The 20,334-nt window shown below is 41.2% G+C and overlaps 1 protein-coding gene across 4 annotated transcripts in view; it reads left to right on the top strand.

The window, feature by feature from the left end:
* Positions 1–20,334, top strand: part of LOC135947148 (cytokine receptor-like) — a 39,811-nt gene continuing 19,477 nt past the window's right edge. For 2 of the 4 annotated variants that reach the window (XM_065495786.1, XM_065495783.1), the window contains exon 1: positions 15,459–15,565. In XM_065495786.1, the coding sequence (XP_065351858.1) occupies positions 15,516–15,565 (50 nt within the window). In that variant the 5' untranslated portion in view covers positions 15,459–15,515. Of the gene's footprint in view, positions 258–6,167; positions 6,279–8,870; positions 8,924–15,458; positions 15,566–20,334 lie in introns of those variants that run through there. The other 2 variants (XM_065495784.1, XM_065495785.1) reach the window with 2 other exon arrangements.

Genomic DNA, 20,334 nt, shown 5'->3' with positions numbered 1-20,334 from the left:
AACGCTGTGCGGAGTTGCATGTTTCTCTACCTTGAGTCGAGTTTACGACCATCGCGCTGCTGTAAAGTCTCGATATTAGTGTGCTAAAAGTTGAATATCGGCCGTCCGAGTGCGTCGTGGCCCCGATCGCGGAGCCGCACCGATCCGTGAGTCGACTCAGGTAGTGCGTGGCGCCGTCGCTGGCGCCGAAATCAGCCGATCAAGGGGCACCGCGGTGTTAAGCAATCGTCGGGAGCCGTTCCTCGCCCCTTCTGCTGGTGAGTAGGCCCCTCGGGGCTCCTCCGAGGCCCCGCGAACCCCCAACGCGGCCGTAATCCCGAGTTTTTGGGCTCAAGGGCCCAGCGTTACCGAGAATCGACAAGCAGGAAAATTACATCTCACCTCGGAAATTGGGTTAGAGAAGAGAGCAGCATCACCTGGCTGCCGATTTAGGCGTAATATCAAAATTCGCAATTCCGCTTCCTCTGGAATGCAATTGTGAACCGTGCATTCCTTTCGCATAATTTTTTGCCGAAGTATTTGCGAGTGACAATAGCCTGTGCATTCCGTGCAGTCAAAAAGGAAGTTTGTTATGGTTGCATACTGCCATCAAGCGAGGCACATTTTCATGTAATTTATTGAAATGGAATCGTCAAAAATGCATTTTATGTATTACTTTTAAAATTGCAATATTTTTAGCACGTGCTATTTTATTCAATAACACTAGAAAAATTCTGCTGAATCCAGACAATAAAAGAACAATATCTTATCAGAGCGATTAATTAGAAATTTTTTAAAGGTCGTGTTCCGGGAAGATAGAATTTTAATCACACCCGTTCGTTGAACTAAATTGCTTTTGATTAATTTGCATTTCGAGTTTTTGAAGTCAGTGGGTCCAGAATGCTGGAGCCCAATTTGGTTTGTTGCGCGTATTTGAGGCGCATTAGGGAAGGAAAGGCAGAGAAGATTTTTAGCGAGCAAGGCACTACTGCCACCTGGCACGGATTCCGCACGCCATCCGAAGCTCCGGCCGTGCATGCGTGCTTGATTTTGAGCGTAGTGAACGTCGATTCATTTGGCCAAAATGAGATGATAACTCGCAGCCCCGACAGCAATGAATGGAATGCGCGCGGCTGCGGACAACGAAAGTAGTCGTCTATTTCGGCCGCAATTATAATTCCGAATTAATTAAGGCCTCTTTTTCGGAATTGGCCAAATCGTCGAGCTTCTGCATAATTTGAGGATAATATCGCCTTTGTTTCATTCATACTCAATGGCCAATTTGTCGTAAATTCTGTGTAAGAAATTACAACATCTGGATTAAGAATTAGTAATTGTAAAATTTCTTTGGAATTTTCCTTTCGTTAAGCGCTTCCAGGACTCGCCGAATTCTCCATTTTGGTGTACGTTGGAAGTAATTTTCTTATGAATTGCGAATTTATTGCATTGTCAGATTTGAAGGAGGAGTTATTCTGCCAAATTCTGGAAAATACCCATCCAATTACTCAAATCAGCCCCCAAAGGTGAAATATTTTTTAGAAAATCGGCTCCAATGATTTGTAGTTGTGATCCTCAATTCGGCGGCCCTGCCCCGCGTCGCTGACAACAGCGGTACAAAAATCGAAGCTTCTCCATTTCTGTCCGCGCACTTACAAATGAGTCTCAAACAACTAAATATTAATAACAGTAAATAGAAGAAACATAGTGTAAACATTTCGTTATGTTTGTGTCGCAAGCGAGTGTGCGTGTTTTATTTATATCGCCTTAAGTGATAAGAGGAGATTTATTTGAAAGCGTAAGTTGGGAGAATTGACTTTAAAAAAGTGGGGAACCTGTCTTAGATACGAATAGGGGTGGAGGTCACAGCAGCCAGCCCAATTTAAACAATTTTCATTAAAATCTAGTTATAAATGTTGCGTAGTTTCATCTTTAGACCATCATCGAATTCGGTTTGAATTTATGGACTTCAGGGTTCTATTTATCCTCTTCACGCCACTTTTAGGAGAAAATAGATACATCCAAAAAATAATAATTCTCATTAGATAAAAAAAATAACACCACCCTATTTTTAGCATGTCTGTAAAAATAAGACAACAGCGCTGTGACCGGAATTCTATCGAATCCGGTCACGGGAAGACTTAATGCCCGCTCGTTGGGAAATAATTCTCGCCCAGGCAATATTTCAATGAAGCAGAATAGTGGTACTATCCGCATTTTTGCTATGAGTCGTTAGGGTCGTTTCCCTGCTTGAATTCCCCCCTCCCCCATAAATCTCCCTGCTAGTCAAAAGAGCACGTGTTTTTTTTGTGACATGCCTGGATTTATTCGGGAGAGCGTGTTAAATCACTTCTCATGTCGAAGTAATAAAATATGAAATACGCTTTTGAACTGACGTTTATTAACATCAAAGAGAAAAGATCCCATCCCTTGTAAACCTGCTATTATCTTGAACTGTCAAGTAGTTGCACTTTTATAGACTATGCTTTAATTTAGAAAGTTGAAAAATGCTCTATAGTATTTCATTCCCTATTAAATAAACTCTCTGTCTGCTCAATTAATTTTAAAAATGAATTTTGTTTTCAATCGCAAGTCTCAAGACACCATTGATTAGATCTTTTTGAGAGGAATCGAACTTATGCCATGATAACATAGGCAAGCCAATAAAATAGCATTTTTGTGCGGTTCTCTTTTGTTTATTGCACTTCGCTGAGTTAAAATGTTTGAATAACAAACTTGAACGACTGCTAACTGAAGCTAACAATGCAAAAATCCATCAATAAACAATTAACTTCAAGCGGATCAAAAGCCATTCTCGATTCATTCCGTTTACTTGCTAACAATTCATGAGCAGGGATAAAACTGCAAACGGCGTTAATTATTGCGTCAATATTTACTCGTGGCCAAATTACGAGTCGACTCTGTGGCTACGTTTGTCAATATTGCGCCTCCACCGATACAAACGCGTGAGAACGTCGGCATTAATTGGTGCCACATGGCTTCGGAATTCGATTATGGCCGGGATCATTCGGCGAAAAGCAAAAACGAAGCGCGGCCTCTCTCTCTCTCTCTCTCTCTCTCTCTCTCTCTCTCTCTCACACACACACACACACACACACAATTCGCGCGCGACACATGATTTGAATTAATTTTTTACTCCCCCTCGATTCGTGGAAACGGTTTTGATGCGAAATCGTCGTTGCCGCACTCGGCGCGAATCGATAGATCCTGCGTCTGATTCATAGATCGAGTTAACCGCGGTCCTCCCATTGCAATAGCTCGTTAAGCAACCTAACTACTCACTCGGGGGTAAAATGACAAGCTTAAGAAAGCCGCTGCTTGTTGGAATTAACTTGAGATAACTTGGTCGTCTTACTCCAGCGGGGCAGGTAGAGTTTCAAAGTGGCGGAAACAGAAGAAATGCCTTCGTGATATGTGGAAATGAAGATCTATCTGACTGCCGCTTCGTTTAAATCCTGAGACTGACGTAGAATAGATTTGTAATTTTAAAAGGGGAAATTGAAAACTGAGTTCGGAATATTTTTAAATACGTCTTGAGTTAAGAAAGAGTTGTCGAAACCTATCAAAATTTGCATGTTGAGTTTCTTTTTGCTCAAAAGGATTGCGCCTCTTCTTCGGCCAGAGTAGAAAACTCTTGTTCTCCTAGTAAAGCCCTGCTATTGAGTAGAATGTGGTTCAATTTTGTGTATTCGCATCACGATCGCACTTTTTGAAGGAGAAATTTGAATATTAGTGGAAGCGAGGCCGCGTTTGCAGGTTTGCGAGCTGTGGCTGCGGCTGGCTGGCGTCGCGCACTTATTCAAATCAGGCTGCCTTCCTTCACATTCACAATCGTCGCTCGCCGCGAATCCTTTGAAGCGCCCGCCGACCACGCATTCCACTTTGTAAATCTCTTTTATGCAGATTATTCGAATTTCATTCTGGAAACTGTTTTGGAGAGAAGCGAACGAAATTGATTCAAATTATAGCAGAAATATTTTTGCTAGCCCCAGCCAGAGCCAGTTGGTTTGCTGGAACGATAATTATTCTTCAAACGACTTTTTACGTAACTGAAAGTTTTATTATTTATTATTCCGCGTCTGACAAGGAACATTTTAGGATGCTTAGTACGTTTTAGTTAATAGTGACTTCAAAATAGAGATTTTACTACCATTTCTTATTTGTTATTGATTGAGAAAGTAGTCTGAGAGGTAAAAAAACCGCGGATGTGCAGGTGTACTGTGCGTTGACAAGGGTTGAAAGGGTGAAATTACTTTGGCCGATGCAAACTGCTTACATGCAGAAATAATCAAACGAGGTTGCCTCCCTGGCGACCAAGCTCCGCAATCGGCCTGCTCATTTCCCTGGAAGTTTCTATTTATTCTGGAGTTCGCACTTTTCCCCTGTATTCGCCATTGTGTAAAGGTCAGAGCTGCTTTCCTCGTATTACAGTAGGGGGAATTTTGCGCAATTGCTTTGTCAGACATGCATAAATGAAAATGTAACGCGTATTTTAGCAAGAAAAATTTCGAACCAACAAAATACAAGCAGATAAGTTAGCAATAAATTCAGGCAATGAAGACAAATTAAAAGAGATAAGACTGGTAATTTATAAGAAGTATTCAAATTATAATAATATCAAAGTAGGGAAAGGAGAAGAAGGCTTAACTCTAAGGCGATGTAGTAGAAAGGAAAAATAAAATTTACTCTATATGACGATTTTCTTTAATCCCCTTCAACTCAGATTCATTTTGCTCCTGTTACTTTTTCAATTTTTTGTCCGTCTGAAACTTTTGTTTTACCAACATTGAAAATGTGAAGAAAATTAAAAAAATTATTCGAAAATAAATCTTTTTCTGCATCTGTGCAGCGGGAAAATGATAATCCCAACCCTATTGTTGCTTCTGTCACCTGTGCAGTGGAAGAGAAAATACTTTAATTGTTGAGGAACTGGCGAGATCACGTCTTTTTTATAAAATGAAAATGCGTGCACAACAATTTATTTGTTTTCACGCACCTTTGTTGGACGCCCTCGCGCTTGATCTTGTCCAGCCTCCCCTCTTGATGCTTGCTTTTCACCCACCCAGGCTGCTTGTTGTCTCCAGACCAAACTGCCCGCTGTTAGCAAACATTTCAAGGCTGTGTAGTGTTTCTAAGCCGTCCGAAATCCACCCTCCTCGGTGGATTGGAGCTTTTCCTGCTCAAAGTTTACGCGTGGAGAATAGGGTGACGACTCCGAAATAAGTTTAAAAAATTGCATATCCAACGCAAATTTAAATTAAATGCCGAACTTAACTGAAACGTATGGTCGAGCAGACCAAGAAAGGACTAGAGAGCATGAATGTCTCTAGGTTAATCAATTATCACCATTTACACGTTCTGTAATCCATTCACGTTTAAATGCACCTGTTTTTTGTGATATAAAATGAATTGAGATTTCCGCAAACGCCCTGATTCCGTCTAATTTTTGGAAAAGTAAATTTGCTTCGCTTTCTATTGAAATAATCTAATTGCATTGATATCATATTATATTGATCGACGAAAGTCATGAGAAGTAAAAGAACTACTGCTTCACTGACATTGATAAATGCGCGTTATTTACACCAAATATGATTTTTCACATAAAACATTGGTGCAAAAAACACGTAAATTTTACATTTTTGGCGTCGTGAGTCGTCACGCCATTGTTAGTGAAACAAAACGCTGCTATCGATAGACGTGCAGGTCTCAACTTGGCACATTTTGGGCCGTAAAACGCAAGGTCGATTGTGAAGCGCTTCCGCTGTGGCCGCTGTTTCAACGTTTCAGTGCAAACGGCGAGGATCTATTGGCAACCCACGCCCCCCAAAGCCCGGTCGCCGGTTTTGCTAATTAGATTAGAGCTTTTTATCGGCGCGGATTCAAATTGGCAGGGCAAAAAAGCACGGTGACTGGTTCGTTGCGGCCAAATAAAGAGCATTTCTAGAAACCAGTTTGGAAATGCGCGCGCGTATCCAGCAGTGGCAGCATTTTTATGTTCATAACCACTTTTGTATCTCTCTCGCGCGCGCACGCTGGCTGTGGCTGCGGCCGGCTCAGTCAGTCACAGTCAGTTTGCTTGCTTTTTTCTTCTACTTAACATTCAACGAGCCTTTGTTTCTCGCGCTTGCATTGTTCATTGGCAAACGCGGGACCCGCCGCCGCCGCAGCAGCAGCAGTAGCAGCCGCCGATTCAAATCCTCACGCATTTCATTCCTTCTGACCGACCCGCGAGAGACTACTTGTGCCTCTGCATATGGATTAATGAATAATGAGCTTGGCAGGTTTGGCTTTCTTGGAAATTACTCTTTTCATTTCGAAAATTTCATTTGCATTGATTGCGTTTGGACTAGATTGCACTGGGATTTTTTTTGTTCATTTAATGCCAGCTTAGAAGGCAAATGAACTAACTCAAAGAACTACGGGGAAAAGAGTGGTTTGATTGACGCTGCGTAGGGTCCTGCGTTAGTTCAATTCTGGATAACGAACGTTTAGCAGTTTGAGCGCTATCGGGCTATTAAAGAGGATTGATACTGCAAAATCCTAGAAAATCCTTGTTGCCAATGCATGAACTCATCCCTTAGGATTCAGTTGAAGCCAAATTGATCCGAGCACTGTAATCTTTTGGAGAAAAGTTGCTGGAAAGTTACCATGCTTTTAAATTGGTGAGGACTGTCTCCTTATTTGAAATCCTATTCTATTTCACAACAAAGAGTTTTCCTAAAAGGTTTTATGCGCTGTTGGGCAGATCTCGACGAGAGGAATCAAAATCTGCCGAGAAAATGTGGTCAAGCGATGTAAACTTTGGAGAAAATTTGAAAAAATTGCATATTTTCTGTTAGCAAGATCCTTTTTGATTATTGAAAGTTCGAGAAGAAATTGTTTATCGATCAGCTGCTTATTGCATACAACAATTAATTCAAATAATTTTCAATTGTTGCCCTTTATAAAACCACTCTAAATGACATGTGTCAGCATCCTGTCGCTGACAGGCGAAAATTGAATTGATATTTTTGAAAAAATCGTTAACCAATAATGCTAAATTACAATAATTCAAACCGCCGACAATTGTTGGCTCTCAACAACAGAGATGAACCGCCCTCCTCCGCTCCTGTACCGCTGTTATTAATTTTTGACTACCATTCCTTTTAACACATTTGTCCAAAGCTTTCTTAATTGAATGCGAGTCTGGATTTAGTGCAGCTTTCATGAATTAAATTGAGATCGAATCAAATCAGAATCCATTTGATTTTTTGGTGATAGTCAACTCTAATTGCAATGAATTCTGAAACGCACCACCTGCTGGTATGGAAGCGACCAAAGCCAATTTACCGCCGGCCTGATCCCCCCAAATGGCGAAAATGGGCTCCGCTGATGGATGAATGGGCCGATTCGGCAGAACTAATGAGTCGATTAGTCAGTGTCGCACCTGGGCTGCGGCCAAGCCAAGACCAAGAGCAAGAGACGCACGGGCGAAAAGATAGCTTGCTAGCTGACTGAGCTGCCGCTGGATTTATGCGCCGCGCTTCCTGGAAGAATCCGATTCCTGGACGCCGCGGCTGCATTTATAAATACGAACACTCTCAGCCAGTGTGCTCGCGCGCGGAGAGAAAAGCTAGAAACGAGCTGGAATGAGAGAGAAAGAAAGATTACGCTCTGTTGCCGCCGTTCGCTGCTTGCTACGCTGGGCCGGAATCCTCCTCGCTCTCTCATAAATGAGACTGCGGACTCGCAAGGGGCAATCATTTATTCTTTTGCTCGCTCAGCGACACAAGGAACCCCCTGCCGCTCCGCCAGACGCGCAATGTGTGTGCATGTATGCAAACCGCTTGTTTTTGTTTGTTCGCCTGCCTCTCTTGGAGCAAAAATTGTAAATTATGGTGGTGCAAGAGCGTCTTGCGGCCCCCGCAGCTCCTCTCCGCTCATCTGGCCGGGTTCCATTTTTTCTGATGCTTTCATAAGTTTCAAGGCTCTAAAGAAGCATGTTAGGAAGGGAACTAGCGAACCCAGCAGTGAATTCGTGTATCCAGTAGTCTAAATTTATCGATTTGATAGTTGCAGAGCTTTTCAAAACACAACGGCGTATTAATAAAAATAAATTAGCTGATGTTTTCTGCCTTCTATGAACCAAATAAATCTATAGGTCGTGTTTGGCATTAAATAAATAAAGTTTTGAGGGTTGTCCTGGGTTTTTTTTCAACGCTTCATTGGAGTGCAAAAGACTGCATGTGTTCTGAAAGTGGAAGCTGATTTTATTTGTATTTTATGGATAGCAAAATTTTCTTGAAGGTTCACTTTTGGAAAATTATGGTGTTTCAAAATAAAATTACAATTTTGAGGATGTCAAAATTTTGGATTTTTCTATCAGAAAAAACTGACATTAGCACATCATAATTTTGGATCAACTCGCATCTTAACTAATGGCGATTTTCCAGCCAAAATCTTGGCACTTCTCAAATAGTATACCTTCATAGGTCGGTAAAAGTCGAAATGGAATTTTGCACGAAATCAATGAGTTCGCTCGCTACTCTTCAGAGTCGAAATGTGACCTTTTAAGTACACTATATAGTATATGATTTTTATCAGATTATCTCTATCAGGGGGCGGATCACGGCAACGCAACCTTGAGAAAAAAATGGCAACGCTGGGCATAAGGCAAGCATTGTACAGTGTTTCAAGGTCGAGCTAAAAAACGGTGCCATAATCCGCCCCTAGCTCTAACTGGGTTGGTATCGCACGATGAAAATCGATCTGGGCTCAGCAGGTATTGCCCAAGATGTGCGGAAACTCGATCAGGGATCTTTGCAGTGTATCCCCCTTGCCAAGCGTCTAATTGCAGCACAGTTAATTAAGTTAATTAACCCCCCTTTTTACAGGTGATGCACATTGCTGTGCCGAGCGGCCCGCAGCCATCAGGACTCAATTTGTGGTGAGTGGAGTGCGCGCATTCATTTCGCACAAGCTTTACTAGGGTAATTGGCCCCGCCCCCCTGTGGCACCTTCCGAGAACGCGTATTTCTCTTCTCGGCTCCGCGAGAGAGTGGCGCCAGGCGAACACGCGCACATCTCTTTTCCCTCTATTTCAATTTATTCGCGAGCTTTTTGTTTCGGGCTCTCGTCTTACCGTTAACTAACTCGGTTTGTGCGAGCCGTTTTTTGGTTTTTTGTGAGCGCATACGACCAGGTGGCAGCCTCACGACTTATCTTCTCTAGATATATTATGCACGTGCTCAATTCTGCAATAACTGAAGAAATGGGTCAGTTTTTAAAAGAATTTGTTTTCCATCTTACATTTTTATTCTGAAATTGTGCAGCGTGCAGACACAGACAGATTAATTTTTAACACCGATCTATAACAGTTTTGTAGCGCACACTCTTTGTTATCAATAATCTCATTAGGGAGGTTCCTAATTCTTTTTAAATTCTCACATCCCGTTGATCGTTTCTGTCGGATTATCAGAAGCTACGCAGCTGTTTCAAGATGGCGCCAACCATAACATTTACGTTTTTACTTTTTGTGAGGCGGGTGTTAAACAGTGAATTGAATGTACGATATAAAAGCTGCTTGAGCATTTCCTGTCTTATCAAAAGGATTAGAGAGTTTAGTGATGAAAATTGATGTGGGCTGAGAGTAGTGATCACAAGTTATAGGTGCTCCGCTCAAAGCCACGTGATTACAACCCTATAAATATTGCCCTTTCCAAAGGCTTCTTATCGTGGAGATAATTTTTCTTTGCAATGTGCAAAAATCTTTTTTACAATAATTCATGGCTCATTTAAGTTACAAGTCTGCACCATTCTCAATTAACAAAGTAAAACTGTCACAAGAAGCATTAAAAGAAGAAGGGAAAAATTTGCCATTTTACTCAAGAGAAATAGCTTAATTAATGTTGCTGATTTCCTACTGTTTGAGCGCCTTGAATGGTATTGAAATAGCCGTATCTAGCCCAACGTGAACATCGAGTACTATTGTTACACAAGAACCAATTAAACTCGTAGTAAACTTTCTTGTTTTTTCCTGCACTTTTGGACTACATGGATACTCATTCTAGCTTGGTTCGCTTGTCCCATTTTACCCGGCAATCAAATTACGTTGTATTATTTTCGCCACGACAAAAGCGGCAAACAAGCAGGTTGTGAATTCGCCCTCGCGCGAGGGTGGAGGCTGCGAGAACCTGCATTGATCGCACCGTGCCTGGCGCACACCTGCCCACGCCCCCTTCTCGCGCGCGGCAGTAAAATAATAAAAGGGCAAACAACACTCCGTCCACAGACCCGACCTTTTTATTGGTGTCTCTCTCTCTCTCTCTCTCTCTCTCTCTCTCTCTCTATTTTCATGCAAAGTTACGCTTTACATCAGCAGCCATTTATTATTTATATTAGCTAGTCTGTAGATAAAAATAAAATTTACAATGTATGCTTCGTGTTTCATATCCAATTAATGTTTATATTTTTATCTAAATAACATTCTATAAAACGGCTCTAAACTTCGGATAATAGAAAAGTAGATTAGAAGCGAATTTTAGTCAGGTCGTCACTTTTTTACCAAATAAATCGGGTGTTTCCCATATTTACTAGCCACACATAATATTTTATTTATAATAAAATCATAATTATTGCAAATATGTGAGTACAAATCTGCAAATGAAACAAGGCGAGAACATCGATAGTGAATTCCTTTGGGCGTCAGAGGGGTTCGGCGAAGGGTTACAGCTGAATGAGCCGCGTCATGCCCGCTCCTGGTGGTCCATCTCAATTAACTCCATCGCGCATATCGCCGCTGCACTAATTCTATGTCATCCGCAGACAGCTCAATCAAGAAGCAATTACCGCCCAGGAGTGAGTGAGTGAAAGAAAGAACCTCCTCCTGATGAACCAGCAGAACTTGGTTTCTTTGAATCTGCATTCAATTTTTAATCTTGTCCTGTAGATTATTCAAATAGCCGGCATGAGGTCTCCGTATCATTAGATTTATTCTACGCGGTGGCTGCTGAGGCGAGTCAGAAATCGATTTTCTCTGCGTCAAAACACTTTGAAGCGTCCGACCGCCCTTTTTTGTTTGCTCGCCACTGTGTTTTCTCTGGCTGGCTGGTAGATTCAACAGGTTTCCCTTTTATCGCTTTTGGCCCACGCGAATCGGGAGTGAGAGAATATCTGAGAGGCTTGGTCCAAATACAATTTCTGCTGCATTTGATGGCTGAAATTAGGTCAGACCATCTGCCAGTCCCTTTCATTTGCGTATTTTCCGATACGTGCTACAGAGAAAAAGCGGTGAATAGTGAAGAGGATTTAATTCAGTTTTGCTAAGCTTGGAACGTGCTCCAACAACCAAAGTGCGAATGAAAAAGCTTATAAACCCTCTGCTCGCTCTGATTGAGTCACGTTGCCTCTCCGCACAGCAAATAGACTGTTTGCACGAAGCAATATAAAAATTTTAACTGGACGAAAGAATAGTTGTGTACTATCACTCAAAACAATTTTAAAAAGTATGTAATTTTTGATACAAACAACCAGATGTGCACGTCGGATTTGGTTCTTTGAATTTTGCGAGTGGTCAGGTTTTTTATTTTACGTTAACAATACAAATGAGTACAAGCCCCGCTGTCCTAAACATAATAAAGCTTTCTTAAGGGATAAAATTGTCGTTTTGACCTTTTCTCGCGGTCTTTAAAATTTCCAAAATAAATTATTTTCTTTAGGCTGACCAAGTCATGTCATTTAATAGATATCTGGTCTCTGGTCGCCACGGAAGTTCATTGATAATTGCACAAGCATTGAGTTTGGTTTCTCATTGTTGCCTTCTAGTCAATTTAATTACTTAACCATGCCATTATTAATTGCAAAAAATATTTTTTATTCCTGCTAAAATAGTATAGAGATATTACAATGTTATATTTTGTCTCACTCAACTTCATCCCCTGCGTGGACGAAGTTGAGTACTTAAAACACAAGATATTAGATTAATATGGTTCCTAACATTTTGGACGGTCTTTTCGTTTGGTTCTGGCTTTAGTTTTTGCGACATGCAGCATAGTTTTGCATTGACTGTGGCAAAGATGCAATGTTGAATGATACCGTGAAACTCTGAAAAATCCTTGCTTGAAGTTTGAGTAATGCCAAAATTTATCCAGGTGGCATCCGTGCATTGTATGTGCTTTTCAAATGGAGGGCACTTGTCCTCCTACTGGAAATCTTATTTTGATTTCTTCGGACAATCATTATTCCTGAAAAGTTCAACAAGCTCACTTTCTGACGATCGTGTTAAATCTCGTATCAAGTCTCATTCTTCGCTGTTTCCTTTGCTGCTTTGGAAACGTTCGCGCCGATTCGCAGTAGCTGGACTGGGAAAGGAATTAAAAAAGTAAATGAGGCAGATGCTTTTTGTGCTTTCGCTGCGTCATGCAGTTGCAGGCGACGAATTCGCCATGCCTGCCGCGCGTCGTAAAACGAATTACCCGCGGACCTATTGAGGCAACCGGAGGCCACACAACTTGAGCTTTGACACGCCTGATGATGTGGTTTTGTCTCTCGCCTCCCCCGCGCCAAATCGAGCAAAACACATTTATGCTCTTGGGAAGGTCGACTGACATTTAGGCTGCGCGTTGCACCGCCATTTAAATTAACCAAACTAGGGGGTCTGTCGCCGGAAGCTGATGAAAATTAAACTGGCATGGATGGCAAAAATTATTTTTTTTTCTGTTCAGACCATCGAATGAGCACAGATCGAGAATATTTCAAAACAGTTTGTGGTCCTTCAGTGGGCTGGGTCCCTGTGCGGCCTAGTGCACCCATGTTATCCATTCGCGATTTGGACCAGGGTTTCAGCATTCGAGCTAGCACGGTGCGCGCCCTTCCCGGTTCTCGGACAGAGATAAAAAGCAAAAAAGTTTATAAATCGGTATTTTTGTGGACTGATTAATGTGCGATTTAGTCAGGCGTTTATTAGAAAATGTTGATGGATGGAACCTGCCACGCCCTTCGCAATTTTTACAATAATTAAAATTTTCATGCCTTGAAAGTTGAAATATCAGGTTAGATTATAATCCTGTCTCAAATCAATAATTCCTTTTGATAAAATTGAGTTTTTTGGCGTTTTATCTTAATCGTTGGACATTTCAAACCTGAAAAATATTTCTGAGAATGAAGCTTTCTTTGTGCAAATGTAAATTTTACTCTTTGCCTCTGGTGCAGCTCGTTTTGCAAAAAGTTAGCCTGCGGTGACAGCAAAGAGCAAAGCTCCTGCTGTCCCGAATCCAGACTACTAAATTTCACCCGTTGTTCTCTGCGTGGCCCGTGCGAGAACAGTTTTCGAGCCCAAGAGGCCCGAAGGCGAGCGAGCGAGCTGGCTGGAGCATAAAAAGGTGGTCATGACAAGGCCGGCTGGCAGCTCTCGTGGCTCCTCACGCGATCTCTGTGAAAGGGTCTTTCGCCTGCTGCACTTTTTAATTGATCGGCTGGGATGCAGTTAGCCTCACAAGTTATTGCATGTCCGTCTCCTCGCTTTCCATGAAGCACTTGTGTGCTTGAATTCGGCTCTGTGACTTCACACTCTCAAGAATGAATTTAAGCGCCATTGCACGCGGGTTTGATATTGCTGCGTGAAAGACGTCAAGTGCCGAGAACACATGAAGTGGCTTTGATCTTCAAGTAGTTGGCTTTCTGTTGAGCAAGAGCAAACACACCTGCATGAAGTAGGAAAAGTTATTGTCGGCGGCTAAAAACGTCGCTCGGCATCTAAGCATTTTTGGAGGAATGCCAGCCGGCTAATGCAAATCTCTTCAACTGAAAGCCTATTTTTGAACGTTATTTTTGTGTCTTCAAATGAAGCATGTAATTTACCGTGCCAAGTATTAAGTATCCTTTCGTTTTCCTGAAGTTGCGAGTTAGGCAATTGTAACACTCTGTTAACCTGTACGATTGAATCGAGAATAAACCAAAATTTCAAGATCAGTTCACCCGAAATTTAAAATTTTAACTCATTAGGAAGTATTTTTGCATTCCAACGGTGGTAATTTGATTTTATCAGCTGTTCCCTGCTGTTGAAATGAATGATTAGCTGAATGAAAAAACTAATTAGCTCATAAGTGATCCTGGTAAAATCGAAATGTCGATTTCCTGTTAATTAAACCGAAAGATCCACTCGAGAGGATATTGCACTCGTTCGATAGAGGACTTCTCTGCTTTTTCTCTCTTTCTCTCACTTGGAGGTGTTTTCTTATCTTCTTTTTTTTTAATTTCACGCCCGCTGTCAACTGAGAGATGTGCACAGCTCAGCGCCTCCGTCAAAAAGATTCCGAGAACCGCTGGCTGACTTTTATTTTGTAGTGTCGTCGACGAGGAACACAAAAAGTTGCATCAACGCTGAATAAAAAATAAAGCTGCAATCACAGAGGAGCGAACACGACAGCAAACCCGGAGACAAGATGCAGCCGATTGCCCACCGAAATATTTTCCTTTCCAAATTAGTCTTTTAAGCCGCGATTATCTCCATGCTCTTTAACTAACATTACGAAGCAAAGTCGGAAAATTGCCCGCCAACGAGAGAGCGTGCCGAGAAAAGTGACATTTCAGAATTCCTTGCTTCGTTATTCTTCCTTCTGAGAGTGAAAATGAAGGAATTCGTTCGAGTTGGATATTTGCTTAAACAGCCGGCTCAGACTGTATGCAAATTGGTGTAATTCAATTAAAATGCACAAGCCCTGTGTGTATTCTTTACTCTCTTCACTCCGCTGCTAATCTGCATGTGTAATGGAACTAGCTCAACTGCAAAATGGAAGAAAAGACGAGTTGCGAAATGTAATGGGCACGAGAAGTAACGTGAATGAGCAGCTAACTGTCAACAAACGACTTCATGCTAATTTGGCGTCCATCCGCCATCCTGATTCGAGAATTTCGTGGAAGCTGTCTGCTTTTTAAAACCAAAATCTTCTTGCATTGAGCAGCAGCCCAAGCTGAATGCTAATGAGTGGTTGGAAAATTCAAAGGTCGCCCTTGGCTGAGCAAAATGGAGTGTCATTCATTTGAGAGAGAAATCGTCTGAATGTTTGCAATTAACTGTGACCGAATGAAAAATATATTTTGAATTTATTGAGCCCTATCCAAAATCTGGAGCCTTGTTAGAGGCATCAAATGATAGGATGTCTCGTGTGTACTTCAAATGCGATCCTTTTTACTGAAAAGATCTCACATAGCGCGATTCGAAACTCGTCCTTTCGAGCGCTTCAAAATGGATCGGTCGCTGAGATAATAATTGCTGCAAGGTGTAAAAATAAATCCAAGCCAAGTGTTGGATATTTTGTGATCGCGTGAAAAGAGTCGGGCCGAGTGCATGTCCGCATGCCTTTCAAATATTACGAATGGGAGAGAGATTGAAGATTCAACGAGAAAAGCACAGAGTGGCTGTGGCGCTTGGGTCGCCGGCCGTGCTCTGGGGAGCTGCGCGAGCTGCGCTGCCTCAGTCGCTGGCAAGATTTTCCAGAGTGAACGTACGCCTGTCGCAATAGATACATTTTAGTGAGTCGATGCTGCCGCCCAGCAAACGCGGCTCGCCCGGATTTTTGTCTTCGTTGAGGTACGTTAAATGGACTATCGAGTGTTGCTGCGGAAATCACAAATAATATTATTCGTCCAGCAGTCCCGTCAAACTTTTAGGATGCCAACTTAGTACCTCGTTGAGTCTTTTTAAGTGGTAATCCAGTGTTTTGACGGGGGCTCTTAGTATACATTAGAAAAAGTTGAAAATTTGTTGGAATGCCCACTGAGTCTTTTCTCGCTTAAAATTGCGAAAATAGGCACCCAACCACAGTTAGCATCGGGCTTGCAAACGAATATCGAGGGACGCAGCACACGCCGCAAGGGATGAAGCCTGTTCTGGAAAGGACCGCTTTTGCACCTGCACGGGGGGCTTTCTAGAAACGCGAGAAAATTTGTCCCATGAATAAAATTTACGCTGCTGAAAAGCTGCACATTATAGCAAGCAGTGAATCAGTAGGTTCTCGCATTTCTCTAAAATTCGAATAGGCTATTAGTCATGTCGATTAAATTGGTTTACCCTAGAAATTCATAATTAGCCCGCACTGGACCACCAAACATTGTGTTTCTCATAATGGCAAGTGGACGCAAAGGATGCTCTTAACTGTGCGATGTTCTTCAAAAATGTCTCTATATGTTTTCCATACACAAATTTTGCTGCATGAAGAATGACCTACGTCTTTGTTGTCCCCCCCCCCACCTTTCAATATTTGTCTATCCCAAATTTTAAAGGAAATAGTTTTGAGGATTATTATGCACAAATAAAAACAATTCTCTATCGCCTCCCTTGTATCCACATGTGTCCTTCGTCATGAATACACACCACCCTCTTGATCTTTTGAGAACAGCATCGCATAAACAGGTCCTGTTATTTCTATATGGGGCAGGAGATTATTTCGTGGAGCGACGCTGCCCGCTTCATCGCGACGCGCACAGCCAACCGCAGATTATTAATTTAAAAGAGCAGCTGGCCTCTTTGCGGTTGATGTGTTCAAGTGTCGTCAACGAAGAATCATATAGTTAATATTTCTCCGCGACACTCGGACAGGATGAGCGGAATTATTGCCCGATTGCGAAAGTGACAACACTGTGCGGGACTGAAAATGCCATGCATGCCTAGACTTGACCTTTTCTATTGACAAAAATTGAAATTTGCGAAATAAAATTAACCAAAGAACGTAGATGAAAGGCAAGAACGAGCAAAATTCTCGGCATTGCCTTTGACATGAACTCGCTCTTATAACGATAACATTTTATTTATAGATCATCTGACCGTTTTATGCTAATTTTTTCTTTTATATTCGTTTGAAAGTTACTTAGAACATGAATTGCCAATAAAGGTGGCTCTGTATTGATAAGATAAACATTTGCAACGCTGATTTCTGATATTGCAACTAGCAAATTTCCAAGTGGCTGTATAGATTTTCTCGTATAAAAATATTCAGTGTTGCAGTTTAAGCAATTTTTAAAAGAGCAAGTAGTGCGTTGTGCTGCCGAGCTGATTGTGTGCTTCTAGGAGCCAATCTAGCCCAAACTAAGTTTTGCCACGAATTTTCTCACGGTGTTAAATCATTCAATGTTATTTTAGTTTCAAAATTAAGTTTATTATGGGCTGACAGGGCAACTCTGCCCCAAATCAGCACGCATCCATAAAGTAATGAGACAATTTAGGTGCAGCAGAGTCAATACAGTATTAATTAAAAGCAATAAAATTGCTATCTTCATTTTCCAAAATATCTGCATTTTCTGTGGTGAAAGAGGTACCCAGATATTTAGCAACTTGCATTCAAAAGCTGAAAATTTTCTTGGCCTATTGAATTATTTTCTTTTTGTCCTCGTTCAGTTTGAACGTTGCTTCATCGAATTGCGTTTTTCGTTAAAAAAATGATAGTTTGAAATTATTCTCTGTTCATGCACTCAGTATTTTCAAACCATGAACCTATCTATAACTGTTCTGACAAATATAAACAATCTTACATGTATGTTGAAATTTAAAGTAAGTCGCACCCAATTTTCCTCAAACTGCACCAGTTCGTGAAATTGTTTTTATAAGAATCAATGAAATTCCTCTTTTAAAAAAATTAGTCGAAATCGGAGACCACTGTATTTATTTTCCTCAACAACAAAAACAACAACAACAAAATGTAAAAAAACAGCGCTGATTCAGACTGTCGCAGTTTGCTCTCCGCAATCAAAACGCAGCAGCAACGAAAATAGCTTTTAATATATATGTATTTGCACGAGATTGGCGGTTAAGTTCCGAAGCAGCATTTTTCGTTATCACTTTATGGCGTTTTTATTCCGCAATGGTCGATTTAAAATAAAATGCGCTTTTATGGCGTAGGCATTAGGAAATCGTGTTATTTTTGCCATCATGACCAGCAGCAGCAAAGACAGGGCGAGCGTACAGCGTGGCGCTGCATTAATAAAAGACGAGGGGCCATTAAATCGCATGACGCACACCAATGTGCTCCTTTACTGCGTTTGCAATCAGATTTTTAGCCACACGCCAAATAAAATTAAAATACGAAAAGGTGTCATGTTTGTTGTCCTGCTCTCCCCTTTTTGGAAATAACATATAAGGTGATACTATAGCTTTCAAACAAAATTGTGAAATTGGTTACTAGAGCTTTTCCTCGTTTGGGTTTACCTCAAATTAAAAGGACATGGATAACACATATAATGTGTCTGCTGTTGTTTGTGTACAAATATCTGACGTTTACTTAAAAGTTGCTCGTTATTTTCAACATGGCTCGTCAGAGCGTTACTTTTTAATCTTTTTAAAGCTTGAACGTGTAAATAATGTGTCTCTGAGAGTCGTTAACCGATTTTTTTTGCAAATTTCTTGCATTTGAAATTTTTTAATGTTTCCACAACTAAACCCTTTCAACTCTGACTCTCACGAATAACCTTTGGAAGCGTACACTTTAAATTAAAGAATCGGCGGTTTAAAATACATTAAATATAGCAGTCCCACGAAATACTGAAGAACTTTCTTCGTGAAATTGTCCTTTATGAAGTTTTTTAGCGAGAAATATTGAAACGCGTTCAAATCGGAAAACCAGTTAACATATTTCCTTCACATTGGCAAAGAGTCGTTTCAATAATGACGAAAGCGCGTCAGCATGCTAATTTTGTTGGACGCCAACAAACTCATATATTCACATACTTTCATAATGGATATCATAATGCTGTTTCTCTGTCTGCGTCTTGAGAGGCCAGCGCGATTCCTCGTATTTATCAATTTTATCTCGGGCTCCAGATGAAAACACACTCTCTCTCTCTCTCTCTCTCTCTCTCTCTCTCTCTCTCTCTCTCTCTCTCTCTTTGCTCTCGTCGGATACCTATCTCCCCTCGATTTATTTTACGCGAGCGGCCGCACGGACAGGCCGAGCATCTTTAATTTTATTGCCAAGCAAACACGTGAGATTTTAATGCGCTGATGCAAAGAACTCTGCTTCGAGAAGTGCGATAAAATAAAAGCCGTGTGTTTCAGCGGCCGATTGTCACATAAATTTTTGCACCAGCGCCGTTAATGAACCGCGTAGATCGTAACAGAATATATCTTTTTATGATTTTGATACCGCGTTTTGACCGATTTTATGGTGACGACGAAATTTGAAACTGCCATTCGCCGAATCCTGAGAACCGTCTTCTGGAATTTGCTTCTAATCTTTACCGGCCCTCTTTATCTATGCAAATCAAAAAACACTGCATCAATGTTTGATGATTTTGTTGCTCTTCCTTGTGCATTAAAATATTTGTTGATGAAAACCGCCAACACAAAGTTGCTACCAGAATATTCAAAGAATTTTGTCTCTTAAACAATTTTTCTATGTTCTCTTGGATATGGTGATTGCCCTGTAGGTAAGGCCCATTCCATATATACTTACATATCAAATTGAATGCGAGGACAAAGCGAACTCTTGAGACCGGCAAATTACATATCACGTCACGAGCAACAAATCTGGCAACTTTTACATTAAGCGAGCGAGAAAATTCGCGAACTCTGGTGAAAAGTTGTGAGTCTCGGCGAATAAAGCTTGACAGCTCTTCAGTCGGAGGCACGCAACGTGCTAGTAGTCAGACTGGAAACAGTGTGCAGCTTTTGGTTCGCGAATCGAGTCGATACTGTTGCGCGCAGAAATCCGCCGCCGCCGCCGGCCGGCCGGCCAGATTTATATCTTTTGATCGCGTGCACTTGCGATCGTGCAAAATAGTAATTGTGTGCAACTTGCCCTCCAGCCGCTTTCAGCTGTAAATTTGGAGCCTGAGACGGTCGCAGTTATTGAGAACTTTTCGTTTCTTAGTTTATTTTAAGTGAGCTTAAAATTTCTAGTTAATTTAACTGATTTTTAACACCAATAGGCCATTTGGGAAAGTTTGAAGCAGCCAGCATAATGGCGCCAACGTCGATTTAAAATTTTGGGCTGCTTCCGCTGCGATTGTGTATGTTATCCTGCTACTAGAGAAGCATTATTTGGTGTGCCGAGGCTGAGAACGAATGCCTGATAACCCGATTGTATAGTGAAAACGAGAGGAAATGTTTGTTCGTATTCAAAATAATTTTTACGCTTTTTCAGAACTCTTAGTATTCCGAATAATTTTCAAAGCTGATTAATTTATACTCGTTTGAATTAGAGAAAAATTCCAAATAAAAGTGATCCTGTTAATTCCTAGCCTTATTCCACAAATCGGTCTAACTCAACAAGATCAATCACTTGATGGCATTTCCTGTAATAATATATCCCAATTTTTAAACTTATTTAATACAAAAAATCGTCTGGTGAGGGTCCAGAGAATCCTCTT

Source organism: Cloeon dipterum, chromosome X (assembly GCF_949628265.1).
Source record: "Cloeon dipterum chromosome X, ieCloDipt1.1, whole genome shotgun sequence".
In the NCBI taxonomy this organism is placed as follows: domain Eukaryota; kingdom Metazoa; phylum Arthropoda; class Insecta; order Ephemeroptera; family Baetidae; genus Cloeon; species Cloeon dipterum.
Note: the sequence above shows the minus strand (reverse complement) of the source record. Positions and strands in the feature narration are given on the sequence as shown.